Source organism: Leuciscus leuciscus, assembly GCF_965113295.1.
Source record: "Leuciscus leuciscus genome assembly, chromosome: 4".
NCBI classification, from domain to species: Eukaryota; Metazoa; Chordata; class Actinopteri; order Cypriniformes; family Leuciscidae; genus Leuciscus; species Leuciscus leuciscus.
In genome coordinates, this window is record NC_138728.1 from 2,360,744 (window position 1) to 2,379,140 (window position 18,397).

At 36.8% G+C, this 18,397-nt stretch overlaps 1 protein-coding gene and 1 long non-coding RNA gene across 2 annotated transcripts in view; both read right to left on the reverse strand.

The window, feature by feature from the left end:
• Nucleotides 1–3,949: 3,949 nt before the first annotated feature.
• The window catches only part of LOC309496763, a 70,193-nt gene continuing 55,745 nt past the window's right edge, over nucleotides 3,950–18,397 (reverse strand). The window contains exon 2 of the long non-coding RNA XR_014205229.1: nucleotides 3,950–4,752. This is a non-coding gene — a long non-coding RNA (uncharacterized lncRNA). The remainder of the gene's footprint in view (nucleotides 4,753–18,397) is intronic.
• On the reverse strand, nucleotides 9,749–13,058 carry tmem229a (transmembrane protein 229A). The gene is made up of 2 exons (XM_082166839.1): nucleotides 11,236–13,058; nucleotides 9,749–11,195 (listed from the first exon to the last, which is right to left on the reverse strand). The coding sequence occupies exon 1, from the start codon at nucleotides 12,865–12,867 to the stop codon at nucleotides 11,926–11,928; it is 942 nt and encodes a 313-aa protein (XP_082022965.1). The 5' UTR covers nucleotides 12,868–13,058; the 3' UTR covers nucleotides 9,749–11,195; nucleotides 11,236–11,925.

An 18,397-nucleotide genomic window follows, 5' to 3' on the forward strand; every position in this document is an offset into this window, starting at 1 on the left:
TTAATCAGAGGAGGAATGTGTCACTTGGCACATAAAGTACAGGTCAAAATAACAATGGCTCCTAATTAAAATTAGCCATCTGAACTTCATTTGTCCCTTTGCACTGACGGCCTGACTATTGGTCTAATCAGCAGTGTTGCTTAAATATGTCAAAGAACAACAAAAGGTGGATATGGCCTCTGATTTGGATATAGTATTTGATGTAATAACCCATATACAATGGGCTTGTTCTTTAGTATTAGGTCATATCTTGACTTCATGTACATGATAGGTGAATTGAGTCATTTACATAAACTCGTCAGCTATGTTGTGAATGTTTGTGTGTAAGAAGATGTGGGGGAAATATTTGCTGCTGATAACACTTATGAGTATTTCCAGTCGCAGCTTGAAGGTAGTCACTCCCAAACATGGTTGAGCTGTGAGATAAATAGACAGAAACCTGAAAAACCAGTTAGATGAGAGAGAGAGAGAGAGAGAGAGAGAGAGTGTGAGAGAGAGAGAGAGAGAGAGAGAGAGAGAGAGAGAGAGAGAGAGAGAGAGAGAGAGAGAGAGAGAGGTCAGTAGTGGAAAAAACTGAATATGCCAAAACAAAAGTCATGACAATACACATTCAATACAAAAAAAAGTCAGAGGAATGTAGCTTGACTTTTGTCTGATTACTAATTACACATTCCTCTGACTAATCAGTGATTAGTGACTAAACAAAAGGTGCATTATTTATACTATCGGTAAGTTGTTGTTGTTTTTCTGAGTTTGTGAATGATTTTTCTGAAATATATGATAACAACTATGGCATTTGACCTAAAAAAAACAAACATAAAAACCTACAGTGACCCCAGCTGGTCTAATTGTTGATAGCGCCACCTACTGGTCAAACGTTATACAGCTAAACAATGGCAAATCTACTCATAAGCTCAACTACATTCTGTGACCAAATAAATCTCCTCATTGTGTCTGTGTGCCATTGTACAACTGTACATTAGTCCATGTAAAGTTGTATTGTATATTAAACAGGCTATAAATAAACCTGCCAACAAACAGATTAAATAAAAAAATAAAAAAATAAACCTAAAAAAAAATGGTCACAGCCAAAATCAAACCACTAGCAAATCATTCGCTGTTAACACACCAAACACACTGACATTTATCACGCAAAGTATTTTATGAACGCCTTATCGGAAATCATAATAAGTGTATCAGATATCTAACACTCTTAACCTTTCACATATATCTTCTCTTTTTTAGGTTCTGGTTTCCCTTGCAAATCTCCATTTGTACTATTTGTGTCTCTCTGCGTCCTCGCCTTCGCATGTTTCCTCGTGCTGTTTGCGGACTGATTCTGGACAAGCACAATATTTTCTCTACGGTGTAATGCTGACTACCGACGGTCTTGGCCAGAGAAAGCTGAATGTGCTCATCTGAATTACAGCAGTATTAGATTATGCAGCAAGTATGCTTATGAAGACCAGCTGTTTCTACACACAGTCTACTGTCCAACACATGCACACACACACACACTCACACACACACACACACACACACACACACACACACACACACACACACACACACACACACACACACACACACACACACACACACACACACACACACACACACACACACACACACACACCGCTTTCAAGTGTTGCGAGCAGAAATGCATGCTATTATAACTCAGAAATCAAACCGGTAAAGAAACAGACATGTTAACAGAGCTTTGGAGAACATGCACTTCTCTGCTGACTGTTTTTACTCCAGATTCAATATCTATAACTGTGCAGATATTGCGTTCAGAAATCATACACCATTTAAACAGCATCAGTCCGGCCTTCTCAGATTAAACTGGTCCTGTAAGGCTAAAAAAAGTTGTACGTATTTTCCTGCAGATCTCAGAGGGAGTCGGCTGGAGTTATGTAATGTGTGTTGTGTTGCTCTGGTGCTTTACTGGAACTCTTAAAGGGGAATAGAATAAAAAAAAGAGGACAAAGGATCGGAGAAACGGGAGACTTCATGCTTTTCTGGAAGCTGAAGACACCGATGATGTAAGGCTGATGTTACAGACTGTTTAACAAGAGGAGAGTCAGAGTGTGTGTGAGTCAGAGAGCAGCTGTGTGTTTGCCCTGAAAACACTGGCCTCAGGACACACACACACACACACACACACACACACACACACACACACACACACACACACACACACACACACACACACACACACACACACACACACACACACACACACACACACACACACACACACACACACAAACACACACACACGGCTGGTTCATACAGGCCAGGAGGAAGTAACGCATCAAGTGAAATCCCTGAATGCCCACAGAACAAAACTAATTGAGTATATAACAAAGAAAAATCATAATAGTGAGAAAGATGGAGACCCGTGACATTGAGAGAATATAGAAAGATGTATGGAAAGCCCATTTTCGTTCATACATTTTTTGCTAATTCATCGTGAACTTAAAGGCATAGCTGTGAAATAAAAGTCGGAATTTTGACATAAAAAGTTTAAATTAAAATTTTAACAAAATAATTATTATTTTTTACGTCAAATTATAACATACTACATCATAATGATGAGATAAAAAGTCAAAATGATGAGATAAAAGTCATAAGTTGACAAAGTTGAAATTATAAGACAAACAGTTAAAAGAATAATGTCGCAATTATATGACATTATATCAAAATATGGGATGAAAAAAAAGATTTATATAAAACATTTTAACTGCATAATTATGGCTATAACTAAATAATTGACATTAAAGTTATAAATGATAAAGTTAAGGAAAAAAAATTATGAGATAAAAGTCAAAATTATGACATTCGGTCATGACTCAATGACTTTCAAGTTGAAATTCGTAGGTCGTAGTTTATATTTGTTGTCCTCTTTATCTCACAATTGATTTCTTCTTAGGATCTTTAAACATCCTAGGACTAAAATGGGATTCTCTCATTCAGACATGGCCGGAAATCAGCACTGAACAAGCCTTCATCATCATCATCATCATATTCCCGAAGCAGGGCGCGGTCAGGAGCATTGGGACACCACCACTGCAAATACTGATGTCACGTGGCAGGAATATTTGGCAGATAACCCATTTCCTGCACAGCTGACAGCATCATCACTGTCTAAATATTTACCTAGAGTTGTCAGCACTAGCACTCCAGTAAAGTGTTCGTCCTCAGTGTTTATCAGGCTGTAATTCTCCTCTTGTCCTCTGGGCGGCGATGTCCACCATTCTATTTTTCCAAGGAAACAGTGTAACAACTTACAACAAGGCACAAACAACAATTTCAATCATATTCATCAGTAGTTAATAAACTAACAAGAGTGATGATTCAATGTTTGATGAAGTCAACATGAATCATGTGGTCAGGATAAAAGAAAGAGGCAGTTAAGCCACTCGTTTGCATTCTACACAAATTCAAACAAATGTATAAGGTGTGGCGCCCTCTTATGGTTAAGATTACATGTAAATACCTTGAAGACGTGCAGTATGAATGTCAAGAAGGCTTCGTTCACAACGTTTCCCCCCTTTAAACTTATATAAAATTAGGTAGCCTAGCTATAAAACACCTAATATAGACCTGTATTTAGTAGTCCTGTTGATCAAAGTTTTACAGTTTTAAGATTTAAGTAGCCTATTTATGTATTTTAAATAAGGTAGACAAAATATAATCTCTCAAAGCATTTAGTCACAAATCACACCTGATTATTTTCTATCCTGCAAAGTACAAATAAAAAAATACACTGTAAAAATAAAAGTTGCTGCCTTACATTTTTTTTTTAAGTACAATCAACTTGGATGTTTAAGTCATTTCAACTTAGATTACATTAAACTGACTTAAAAAATTTGTTGAATATTTTATAACTTATAAAAAAAGTTATTTTGATGTGTTAAAGCAATGTAAAAAAATATGTTGTCAATTTATTGATTATATATATATATATATATATTTTTTTTTACAGTACACAAACGTTTTTAATCACTCAAGTGTCAATGTTAGGACAACCAGAACTGATTTTGCTCAGACAAAACAAGGAAAAAGAAAAAACGCCGACTCATGACCTATTTTCTGCAGTATGATAACTAGGGCTGACTGGTTATGGTGGTTTATATGTGTCATACAACAGATTTAGGATAAGATTGAAATGTGCTCTTGTTACGGAATATGTGCTCGACTGCATATCGGATGCTAAACGCTGAGAACCCCACGGTTCGAGAGCTCGAATGATAAGACATTAGGAGCGCTGCCGGAGGTTAAAAAGGTCTGAGGTTACAGATCCATTATTCTGAGCACATTAGAAGAGATTTAGTTTCAGGATGACCTTTCCTCTGTGCTCGTCTTCAGGGGTTCTGGGGGGCCGTGGGTGATGAAAACACAGTGACAAAATACTGAAACTTAATCACACGACAACTGCACTACAGACTCAAAAAAGTCTAAAGTACGTTTAGATAATCACCCAGCAAGCACTTTTGTGTTTGAAAGACTAATAGCTGCCCAAACACAGCCTAAAACAAGGCAAAATTTGGGCTGTCAGTGAAAATTTAATAGATGTCTAAGCATATCCCAAGAATAGACGAGTCATCAATTAGATGAAATGAAACCAGACACCTTGTAATCACTGTTGACTTTGCTTACATGATGGAATATCATACATCTCGCAAGTTATTTTGGCAAAAACGACATGTAACCAAATTCAAGGTTATTCTGGCTGGAAGTGGGTTCCTCATAGCCGGACTATATCGGGTCTATAGTTAACAGAGACGGTGAAATGACGGCTATTGCTTGCTGTGTAGTGGCTTGCTAAGACTATGTAAGAATGTTTATGTGTTAAAGGGATACTCCACTTTTTGGGGGGAAATAGGCTCATTTTACAGCTCCCCCAGAGTTAAACAGTTGAGTCTTACCGTTTTCGAATCCATTCAGCCGATCTCCGGGTCTGGGGTTCCCACTTTTAGCATAGCTTAGCATAGATCATTGAATCGGACAGGACCATTAGCATCTCTCTCAAAAAAAATGTCCAAAGAGTTTCGATATTTTTCCTATTTAAAACTTGACTCTTCTGCAGTTGACGCAGCGCCTGAAAATAGTCCCCAGCTCGGTAACTTCCATTTCAGGCCCTGCGTCATATCATTACGCCTGCTGGACTCATGGTACGACAGCAAAGTTTCTTGATTATTACGCAGGAATGAGAGTATAGTTCCTAGCCATATCAGCCTAGGAAATCGCAACTTTTCATTTTCCGTCGGTCTTAGTACATGATGTAACTACAGAAGAGTCAAGTTTTAATTAGGAAAAATATCAAAACTCTTTGGTCATTTTTTTGAGAGAGATGCTAATGGTCCTGTCCGATTCAATGATCGATGCTAAGCTATGCTAAAAGTGGGACCCCCAGACCCGGAGATCGGCTGAATGGATTCGAAAACGGTAAGACTCAACTGTTTAACTCTGGCGGAGCTGTAAAATGAGCCTATTTCCAAAAAAAGTGGAGTATCCCTTTAATCTCTTGTTTATTGGCAACGTGTGAACAGCTTGTAATGAAACTTAAAAAACGAGGCCTTCCCCAACTTCCTATAATGTGCAGACTGATTTTTATGTGAAGTACTGAATCAAAAGGATGTGACGTTTACACTCTCTCTTCTGTTTTATGACACATGAAATTAATGCTTATACAATGTTCAGGATAATGTTGAAAAAGCCATTCTGTACTGTAATGCCAATGTGTCAAGCAAATAAACATGATTAATTCACATTATAGTCTCACATAGCCAGATCTATAGTCTATATAATCTCAAATATACTTTATAATATCATAACATTTTAATAGCTCATCTGTCGACATGATGCCGGTGAATGCCAGAACTGGTGCAAACATTTCCACATCGCTACGATCAGATGCTTTCTGAACTGCTGTTTTCTCACCGCTGTCATTATTGTGTGTATGTTATTAATGAATATTTACATATTCATCTAACCGTCGCTCTCAGCAGCGTCAAGGGCGTCGGAATGTTCGTTAAAAGTATATCGCTGCAAAGGTATTTTCAACTTCTTTTTACTTCTAAGCGAAGAAGGAAGAATAACTTTACCGTAAGTATATCAGGGCCTTGAATCACGTTCAGTCTCTTGTACGTTACGAGTGTGAACACGAAAAATACGTTTCTGGCTGGAGTTCACTAGTGGCATTGAAATAAATGTTATGATGTTATTTCCATCAAGAGGTGCATCCGTTTTTGGTCAAAATCTTGTATTAGCAATGCAAGAGTCCAGCACTCTGTAAAGTCTCCTCCAGCACATCCCATGCATGATGTGTCTTTACATGGTTGTTTAAGAAATGAAAAGATACACACTCCTTCAATTAAGGAACTGTTGCCAAACATATAAAATGCTAAAAACATAGGGCCCTATCTTGCACCCAGCGCAATTGACTTTGTACACTGACGCATGTATCATTCCTATTTTGCACCCGACGCACAGCGGACTTTTCCCTCCACAGACGCACGTCGGTAAATTAGGGAATGAACTTGCGCTCCCGGCGCGTTCAGCGAAAAGAGGAGGCGTGTTCCTGCGCAAACGTTCCCTGGTGCTATTTTGCAGTTTCAGAAAACAATTCCGCCACAGACCAGGAGAAACCTAGTCTAAAGTCAGTGGCGCATGTTATTCAGATGCTATTTTAAGGGCTCATGCTTGGCCATAATGTAGCGTGTGCACAACGCACACACACTTTGCTTCTCTCATCTACACAGACGCAGCAGTTCACATTTTTGCAAACCATACATAATTACAAGGAAAAATATTCCACACGAGGGAAATCATTGTGGTGTCCATGAAGATGTGAAAAAATTGGCATAAATCTAGCATACACATTTACCCAAATTATTATACGCCTGTTTAACCGAAGCTAATTTGGGTGTGTTTCTCCATCCCCAATGTCACTTCTCTGTGTTTTACGGCCCTGACGAGAACGTTGGTCTCCTCGGCTGTGAACCGCTCCTGGCGTGCGTCTGGCAAATCCACCGTTATAATAGCAATCCGCCATGGAACAAGCGCGCCTGCTCTTAAAGGGAACGTGAGATGACGTTCTGATTGGTTTATTTCACGTTACGCCCAAACCACACCTATGAGTAATGAAGCTACTTCAGACCAACACATTTTAGATTTGCGTCGGGCGCAAGAGTCATTTATCCCGCCGGTATAATAGCAACAGCGCCCGAGATCTGCCCACAAAGTTACTTGCGTTTCGCATTTGATACATGCGTTTCAGATCGTTAAAATAGGGCACATAATATTCACTGCAATAATGATCCAATCATAGACTCTTAAGCATTTTCCTATTTAAATCCAAACAGCGAAATTTGCTTTACTTAAATTTACAGAAGTTTCTTGTTGTACTGCATTTGTTGATAAAAAAACTAAACATTTACAGTAATCAGCAATGTTATCATGATGTATATCATTGAAAATTATACATTAATACATTATATGACAATTAGACTTGTATTTATTTATTTATTTATTTGTTTATATAGCAGAAATGAGAGTTAGGAGAAAATAACTTAATTGCACAATGCAAAAAAACGTTGGTAAAATTGCTTCAAATCAAATTAAGGTTTTGTAAGATTTACCCTTTAAAACCATTTCTGAAGAACCATGTTTGTTATTGATGGGTTGGTTACTTTAAACCATTGGTAAATGAGTAACATGAATACATAACAGTTCCTCTTATCAACTTCTGATCGAGTGTGAGACGAGCACAGAAAGCTGCAGCTGCGTGTGCCACACTGAATATCATTTAAATAAAACATGTAAATATTGTGTTTAGAGTGAGAAATGCTCATCTGCTGCATTTGACACCTCGGAGAAACACTTCGTAAAGCATCCTTTCATTACAAACTGAAGTCATTTCTAAACAAATTACTAATGATTCACTAGGGAAGAAACGGATTCATGCACACTGCTCATTAATGAACAGCAGATGTTTTAAACTCGGGCTGAAAGAGCGAGGGCATTTAGTAAAGCCCTGTTAAACACTAAAGCGGATTAAAGCAGAGTTGCTGCTTTATGCTCTACTTAAGAAAATGTCCTTAGACAAACCTTGAATGCCATGCAAGCCATGCATTTCTTTTGGTCTTAGGAAAAATGTCACATGTTAACAATGATGCATTGCAACCCAGCGTTAAAGAGGCTATATATTACGCCCTTTTACTAAGACCTACATTTGTTTTTGGGCTCTTCTAGAACAGGCTTTCATGCTTGAATGTTGCTTATATTCCTCATATTCTCCATTGTTGCAGCTCCTCTCTTCCCAGTCTGTCAGTAACGCTCTGTTTAGTTCCTGTCTCTATGAAGCCCCTCCTTCTGAAAAGTACACTGTGCTCTGATTGGTCGGCTGGAGCAGTGTGTTGCTCCCTTCAAGCGTGTTTGGGAAATGTCCCGCTCGTTAACATAACCGCTGCTGCATCCCAATTTGCATACTCTCCATCCTAAATAGTATCCAAAACTAGAATTAAAGTCCCAAATCGTAGTATGTTGACATTCCAAAGATACCCGGATGGTCTACTTTTTCCGGTAAGAATCCGAAGTGCAGATCCGTGCGCACTCCCAGCGTTAAATTAACCCTCCTCAGAGTTTATTTGAGTCACTGAAGCAGTGTTAAAGTTAATGAGATAATTAAGTGATTAACTGAGTGATTACTGAGTATTAGTGATGAACACCTGCTGTTAACAAGCAGAATCACTGGAGGAAAGAGTCACCATTATGGTGATCAGTGTTTGCTTTAGTTGAGCTCTTGAATATTTAACATTAGTTGTTAAAAAACTACAAACATGGCGGATGTGCAAGTCTGACTGTTAAGAAGAGAGGTTAAGATTAATGGGTTTGAGAGATTAATAATCAGTATTCAGTGTTATCCACATTATATTTAATCTGCAACAGCATTGTGAATTTTTGTAATGATACGTTTGGTTATTAACTTATAAATGCATCATTTTGCAAACACATGAGAAGAGTCTCCGCATGAAAGACCCACGACTGGCAGATCAAAGTGCTGCTTCATTTCTCTCTGAAATGAAATGAAATGAAATTGAATGTGGAGGATTTTAACTGTGACAAGACTGATTGACAGGAAGCACGTAACTAAGCGACAGAGCGATTATGATGAAGTAGTTTGTCCCAAAGCTTGCCTACACTTCTGCTACACACTCAAAAGTATGTACTTTTTCTTCACAAAAACGACATACTTTTAGGGCATAGTATAAGTAGGCGAATTGGGACGCAAGTTTCAACACACTACTAACTAACTCAACCAGGCCCCGCCCCTTTATTCTGCGTATGAATTATTTAAATGAGGAATATTGTGACGTGTTCGTTCCCGGAAGAAACTCAAGACTACAATGGAGGCGTTTCAGGGAGTTCAGAAACACTGATATAGAGAATAACTCTCTTTTTCACTCTCAAACAGCAACATTACACACTAAAGAGAGTTGAACACGTTAAGGTCTGAAATTGCAACAAGCAATTCCCTTCACAAATTGAGACATTCGGTCAGAATACAGACGCAATCACAACCATTGAGTTGATCATCTCCTACAGTTGGGTGTTGTTGAGTCTCAGGGGACGAGAATCACACAGTGGCTGTTTTGTTTGTTGACGTCAGAAATGGAAAGTATTCAAGTCCCTTCAGTAACAGCCAAATCTCTCCTGCGACAACAGATCAAACACACCATACGTCATATTTCATCTCTTTAATTTGATCAGTGTAATGAGTGCATAGAGACGGAACTGAAACCATGAAGATGTGCTACAATAATAAAAAATTAAAAAGTGCATTAAATGATTTCTATCATTCTAGACTCAGACTAACATTCAGAAAATGATCTCGCTGTAGTGCCAATTACACAGACAGACATGAATATGATAATAATCACCATCTCATTCCTGGAATTATACAAAGTTTTTTTTTCTTTTTTTTTTCTTAAAGTACAAAACAGTACATTTGAGCAGCTGCCGAGAGTCTTCACATCAACAAGTGACCACATGCATGAAGGAGAAATATTTTAATAATCTTGTGATCAAAGAAAGCCTGTCTATTCCTCTCACAGGATGTTGTTGGGTTTTTTTCTAAAAAGTTGCTAAAGTCACAGAGTTTTGAGGCTGAAGTTATTCTAAGCTTTGGCAGTTTATCTTTGAATCTTTTTCCACAAAGAGCAAAACACAAGATATACGGATAAATTCAGTCATAAATCCCCAAAATGACGGGATCACAGTGGTTATTCACAGTGTATACGGTGCTCATATGTTTAATAAAGTCTCAGTATTTTTGTTAATAAACGCCCGGCTTTAGCTGCCATAGAGATCTCTATAAACTGTGTGTTTTCTTTCTTCCACATATCGTCTTCATCTCAATGTCGTGATATCACTGAGATACGCCTGAACTTGTTTCCATTTGGATGCAACTCTTCTAAAGTGTCTCGATTAAATTAGTCCAGCTGCCTAAAAGTGTTCATATGAAGGCACTCGGTTGCTCTCGTCTTGTTTAAAGCTAAAGGAGTCACAGTTTATCTCTCACAATCACTTTTGCTACGGTTTGCACGATCAGATGCTTGAATCTCGACATGCAAAAACTCCTGACGCGTGCAGTTACGAGGAGACCGTCCTCAGAAATCCCATCATGCAGTAAAACAATCATACACACGTCCAATATTCAATAACCATCAAAGCCAAGTAGTAATTTGTGAAATCCTGCTGTGTGTGTGTGTGTGTAATGGCAGTTCATAAGGTGGATTAACGCTGCTAATGCAGCTACGCTTGTTTCTCTGAGGAAACGTTTCTCTGAGGGTTTCTCTGTCTCGCTGGTACAAGTGTCCCCCTGAGAACCAGCGATTTATACCTGTGTGTTTCTGTCCTTGTGTGCACAGCCTGGGCTTTGCTGAGATTTCAAATGGCAATTAAGGTGAATTTTTTAATATAACATTTAAAAATTATATCATATGACATTTAAAAATTAAATAACATTCAAATAGAGTGTAGAGAATCGAGACACTTCAACAACTCATGCGTCTCAGAACAACAACTCATGCTGTCAGATCGATTAATCGCATCTTTCATAAAAGTTTGAGTGTATATATTTTTATATTTATATTTATATTTATATTATATGTGTGCATTTCTGTCTGCACACACACACACACACACACACACACACACACACACACACACACACACACACACACACACACACACATGTAACTTTCATGTAAGATGCGATTAATCGATTTCACAGCCCTAATATATATATATATATATATATATATATGATAATTCTGTCCTGCAAGCAAAAAAATTAAACATTATCATTTTTTATAAATTTTTATGTCATGTAAAATGTTGTAATTTTAAATAATTAATTGTCTTATTATTATTATTATTAATTTTAATTATAAATGTATACTATATATATTATACTTAAAAAATATAACAATTATTAATTACTATAAAATTTATAATATACTATATATAGCCATATATTTGTCTATGTTAGCTTACACATTTTTATGGTTTCATGATTTTTCACAATTATTTGACTATTTAAATTGATCGCCTGATAGAAGTCAGGTTCACACTGTGTCAACTTACCCCATGCAGTGTGACAACATGCCCCGTTTAAACAGATAGATTAAGGGCTTTATGGTGTGTGTCTATACAGAAACTGACTCTCAAGATATTCACTGGAATGACAACTATAGCCTGGCCTCCCCTATATATATATATATACAGTAGTCAACATTTGGATCAAAACCTTTCATCAAAGTTATACATGAATTTTGAACAATACCCGTTCTAGTCTTTGATGAACTTCTTTGATCCACTTCAAATGTTGACTACTGTATATTAATTTAAGTATCAAATGTCTTTCTTCCCTGGTCCAGAATGCAATCTGTCCTTGTCCTCGCCATCACCACACACAACCCTCATCAGAACATTAGACAAGACGTCTTGATACAGACTCAGACAAACCCATCCGGGAAGATACAGCAAGGTCACCAGTCCCATGAAATTAAGGGGATAATGGGAATAATCCCAGGAACATGCGCCGAACTGCCTGAGAGCGAAGCCCCAGCTGAACTCCCAGGCGTAGATGAAGCAGACGTAGATGGGAAGCCTCTTCCAGGTTCTCCATCCTCTCCTGAAGTGCAGGTGGAGGTAAAGCTTCTCCACCACGAAGCTGCAGCTTCCATACATGAAGAAGGACCACAGGGATGTGTGACCCTTCAAGACTCGGTCCTCCTTCTCGAACAGATTAAACACAGAGGTGAAGACCACCTCATCCAGAAACCCATGCATCCCGAAGAACACGAAGCGCAGGAGTCCGGGTAACCCGTCCGCGCGCGAGGATCTCAACAACACACTGTTTTTCTGAAACTGCAGATGCAAGACGCCTTTATGAAAGATGCTCGAGAAGTATAAAGCGAGCATGTAATGCACAGCGAGCTGCGTGATGGAGACCACCCTGATGTTCTCCGTGCAGGTCACCAGATTCCCGATTAAAATCTGCAGGCAGATGTACAGGGACGGGTAGAAGACGAGGTGGAACACGAGCGGGCGCCCGTGGAAGCTTCTCTTCTGAAGGTACACCTTCTCCAGGAGCAGATGCGTGATGGAGTGAGCGATGCACAGGTACGGAGAGGAGAATCCCAGCAGCTGCAGGTCGCTGTGTTCCTGGAAGTGGCGCACGGAGGACAGAAGGATGTCCAGTGTGACTCCGTGCATCCCGTAGAAATACATGCGCATCCACTGCGGTAAAGCGCGAGCTGTGTCGCGCGCCCCCGGGCTCGACATCATCATATCTCTCCTCACAACACTCTCAGATATCGATGGGGTTTTGTTTATAGGTCATTTGAGTCGCCGATGACCCGCTGAACCCCCGCGAAGGCGCACAATCTCACTAACCGCATTCTTGCTCTATCATTGGAAGGAGCGGAATGAGAAGAGAAGAAAATACAGAGACATAATAACACCCTCCACCAGGTGGCGCTGTCCTACTCATCTAAATGTGCTGAAGACGCATCATACACAGCTCTTCACAACAACACTATATTATATTATATTATATTGTTTAATTATTTATTTTATTTTTGTATTGGTTATTTTTTCAAAAATAAAGAAAAAAACATATTATATTTATAATTTTATCAAAGTTTTTATAAATGTTATTTTTATTTTATGTCTTATCAAAAATTATTTTATTGTAAAATATTATTTTTGTTGTTTATAATAATATTTGATAATATTTATTCTATTTTGTATTTATATTTGATAAATATATAGGGTATATTAAATTATATAATTAAAAACATTTAAATGTTATTTTTTTGTTATTAATTATATTAAAATATTTTTTTTATATCATTTAGTAATACTTCTATTCTATTTCTATATCATTTCTACATTTTATATGATATTATTATATAAGATATTACATTATATAGTATTTTTTATAATACTGTTTAATTATTTATTTTTATTTATGTATTTATTATTTTAGAAAGATATTAAATATATCTATTCATGCTACTTTATAAATGTTATTTTTACGGTAAATTTTATTATATATAAAAATATTATTTATAAATAATTTTACATGATAACTTTAATGTATTGTTAAATATTATTTTAGTTTTTATAATATTATTTAACTATATATATATATATATATATATATATATATATATTTTTTTTTAGTTGATACAAGTTTATTAAATTATATAATTAAGAAAGTTTTTATAAATTATATTACAATTATTTTTATAATACTCTCCCTCTCCCTCTCTCTCTCTCTCTCTCTCTCTCTCTCTCTCTCTCTCTCTCTCTCTCTCTCTCTCTCTCTCTCTCTCTATCTCTCTCTCTCAGTTTATTACTATCCTTACCATGGAAACGACCCTTGGGTTTCTAAAGTAATCTCTCTCTCTTTGGGACTTGACATTAGTCAACTTAAAACTCAATTCCCTCATCAGGACATGTTCCTCAGGGTAAAAACGTCTTTCATTCATATTTAAAAGCCCTTTATGCTCGGTATTGTAAAGTGTAATTCAACGATTAAGCTTTATTTTAGATTCCACATAATAGGATATTTACGTAATTGTTGTAAAATCTAAAGCGGTAAAATGCCACGGTGAGGCTGGAGCTCTTGACTCTCCTGCATGACTGAACAACATCACACACACACACACACACACACACACACACACACACACACACACACACACACACACACACACACACACACACACACACACACACACACACACACACACACACACACACACACACACACACACACACACACACACACACACACACACACACACTGTTATTATCTCAGCTCTCGGTTCTCCTCTGCTGCGTTTGGAGGTGACAGATTAGCTCTGAGAATTCATCCAGCACGTTATCTGTGAGAGACACAGCATACACACACAACAACAAGTGGTCAGAGGTCTTCACTGGCTCCATATAAGAAGTCACACAGACAAAAAAATAAAAATAAAATAAAAAATACAAAAAGTCACAAAGACCTCTGTCAATCAAACAACTATATCTAACACAAATGTGTAAAAATTGTAAAATTTCTATTGAGTAATTTTTGTTAACTGTGATACACATTATACGACAACTGTAATGTTTTTTTTAAGGGAAATTCTGTTTTATTACAAACAAATTTCTCAAATGTCGGCTGCATTTTCACAAGCCCAGCTGCAGTTCTTCAAAGCGACACTAGATGGAGGCAAAGCGCGTTTTTAACTCATCGTAAAGTCATGATGCATGTTTGCCCTTAGGAAAGAAACAATAATCTAATGTGAATGGCACATTATCAGCATGCTGGTGCATGACATCGTTCAAACATTACAATAAATCACTTTAATTTAACACAGCATGGCCACGGCATTTCAGATTAGCATCAAATGTTCACCATTATCAAATCTCAATTCACCCGAAACGTTACTAATATAGCCTATTATCAGATTTTAATTTTTTTCTAATGCAAGTCAATGGGTGTTTGGATGGTGTATGTTCACTTACACTAATGTTATCCGCTATAATCACTACCAAATAAGACTTTAATGTGTTTATCTCGATTCAAATTTGCCGTGTCCCCAGTTTTTAATCCTGTAGTTTCTGTAAAGTCCCCCTGTTACTTTAAAAAAATTAGTCATGCCTTAAAATATCTTGAATGTAACTCGACACCCTTTCCTCATTTAGAATACGCAGTTCTATGAATATGCAAATGAGCCCCGCCTCCACTCACTCACTCAGCTCAGAGATCCACTGGTTGGCGATCACACGTTGATCTGATTGGTTACAAGGTAGTTTGTGACGTCAGAAACACCAAACTGTGTTTTTGAGACTGTCTTTGATTCACTGCAGAAGAAAATACTCAGCAATGGTGTTCGACTTATGAATTAACACATGGTTTGTCTTAAAGCATATTAAAAACACCACATAGACATATAAACAACATTAAAAGCTTATTAAAAGACTTTAAAGAAAAGGAGAAGCAGATTTAAATGCTTTGCAACTTAATTCCAGCCCATAAAAGAATAATATCCAATTAATTTTGTTTAGCAGTTCATTCCGTAGCACCGTTGTCGTGTAAATGAATGGCCAAACATAAGGGTAAACATACCCTGAGTTAGCGGCGGTAACAAAGTGGGGCGGAGCTTAGCGATTAGCAACATTTTGCAAATATTCTGTTTTGATATCCATTATTTTGCAGCGTGGAAAGTAGTTATTTTCTGTGAATGTGCAAGACTTCCCGTTCATTAGCCGCTGTAGGTAAATACCTAAGAATAATAAAATTCAGTAAACGGTAAAACTATATGTGCTACAAACAAATGTTTATAATTACGACAATAAATTGAAATAATACGTTAAGAAATCCCAGTTTGCAATATAAACGAGCTATTTTGTAAAGCTAAAATTAGGCTAACAAATGACCGCTTGTACGCTCTTCTCTATTGTGACGTATATCGAGGGAAACGGCTTCTCAAACAAGAACAAATGTGGGCGGGGCTTGATTTTGTCTGTGGGGAATTGATTGGATGGTTGTGGTTTGCTATTGGCTGATCTCATGTGAGTGACAGGTTGAGCCCCGCCCTCAAGGGGAAGTTATTCAGATTCACGATTACGAGGAACATGAATTTAAACAAATTATGTGGTGCTCGGATAAATCGTTTATAATAAATACTGCAATATTCCATAAAAAAAAGAAGAACTGTCAATATTGGTTTGATGTTGATTTTAAAAAATACGTTTTTATTACTGTAGACATGGCTCTAGTCTAGATGACTGATGTTGTCATCTGTTCAGGTCAGTGAAAAAGATGAACTCACTCCATGCCCGATTTTAATAGATATCTAAAAATGCAATCTCAGATCCCATTTCCTCCAATTTGCGGCTCTTATTGGTTTGAGTCTCCGCGTCTGGTTCAGAGTCAGCCGGGTCACGAGGGGGAGGAGAAATAAGAGTCCCACGAGGAGACTCACTCTTGTTTACAGTTCCTGGGTTTTATTAGGTATTCCCGTCACTTCACGGGTCTCCCGTACTGAGGCTTGCATCCGTAATGAGGTTTGAATGCCCTTCTTCAAGCTAAGTGTAGACTTGCTGTTATACTCACTGGATTTTATATTTTAAAAAAACGTCTTGATTGGAGTAAAATTTGGACGACGCCTCATAAGTATTGCATCACAAATAAAGTGAATAGTAGCCTACATATTACATTTTTTACCCATAAAGTCACTCGTGGTACAGTGTTTTAAAGTGAACATGGAAGATATTTGTGGGGTTTTTTTTGTAAAATTTCCCCTGAGACTATTAATCATCTTTTTTAGGAGTAAAATATATATATTGGAAAGAACTCAGTAATAATTATCTATAAAGAAAAGCGATGATTCCTGTTAACTTTGAAGAAGTTAATGTTATGCTATATATTTTTTTTCATTTGATGATGATAAAGATCTTTTGTTTATATTTGATTTACTATATTTAGCTCTTACTATAGCCTATTCATAAAGTCAAATGGAATGAAAAAATGCCAAATTTTGAACAATGAATATTAAAATATATTTTATATTTTTTATATATATATATATATAAAATATATATACTATATAAATGTAATATATATAATATATATTTAATATATATAATATATATTTAATATATATAATATATAAATGTAATATATATATTTAATATATATAATGAAATATATATATATAATAATATATATGAAATATATATATATAATAATATATATTAAATATAAATATATATTAAAATATATTTTAATAACTGATATTAAAATATATTTAGAAACAATATCCAAATGTAAAAACTTAAAAGCAAGGAAAACTACACAGCTGTTTAATAGGCACAAGTTTTTCTTTTTTTTCCTCTTTCTTTCTTCGTTTTTTCCCCCTGACATGTATGGTTATATATACTCCTGTATGTAAATTATGCCTTGTTCTTATTAAAATGCAATACAAAAAAGAAGTTTTAAATGATTTCCACGGCACCCGTGTCAGACAGATCAGATCCGAGCGTGAGTGGACTGAAGCTCCTTCTGTAATTCATCCGGTATCTCAGAGGTCATTAAAGCAGCACAAGGTCATCGCCATGGAGACCGCAGTCCTTCTCCTGCACAGTTTCACATTCGGTCAGTTTGCATGTTTACAGCTGAGGCCAGATCATCTTTTAGCATGCGTTTATGGTCTGTGTTTCCTCAGCGGTCTAAACGTGCGTCACAAGCGCTGCTTTATCCAGATTCATCTGCTTTTGTTAAACAGTGCATTAGCCTTGTGTGAGAAATAAGACATAATAACCATGTGTTTTTTTTAATGAGATGCCATGAGGTGGAAACTACAGTATGAATGTTGTTGTGTTTGAACTGGAGGAAACAAGGCATGTCAGGTTGAAAGGCTATGGACGCGTTTCATGTGAGCGAAGCTGAGCGAGAACAACCTGTCAAATGTGCAAAACAGCAACGCTTGCTAATAGAGAAAGAATACAGAACGAACTGTCAGAGGATGTAGAATATCACTAGAAATAGAGCATACAGTGGTGCTTGCATATGCAAAATTCATCACTATAATGAGAGGGTTGATATACTACTGTTCAAAGTTTTATTTATTTGTACAGCAAGGGCACATTTAACGGGTTAAAACTAGTGACAGCAAAGACATTTATAATGAGAAACAAAAGATTTCTATTGAACTATTGAACTTTCTGTTGTTTAAGAATCACATTTTCCACAAAAATATTAACATTGACAAGAATAAGAATAATCAGACATTTTTCTTGAGCAGCAAATCCTCATATT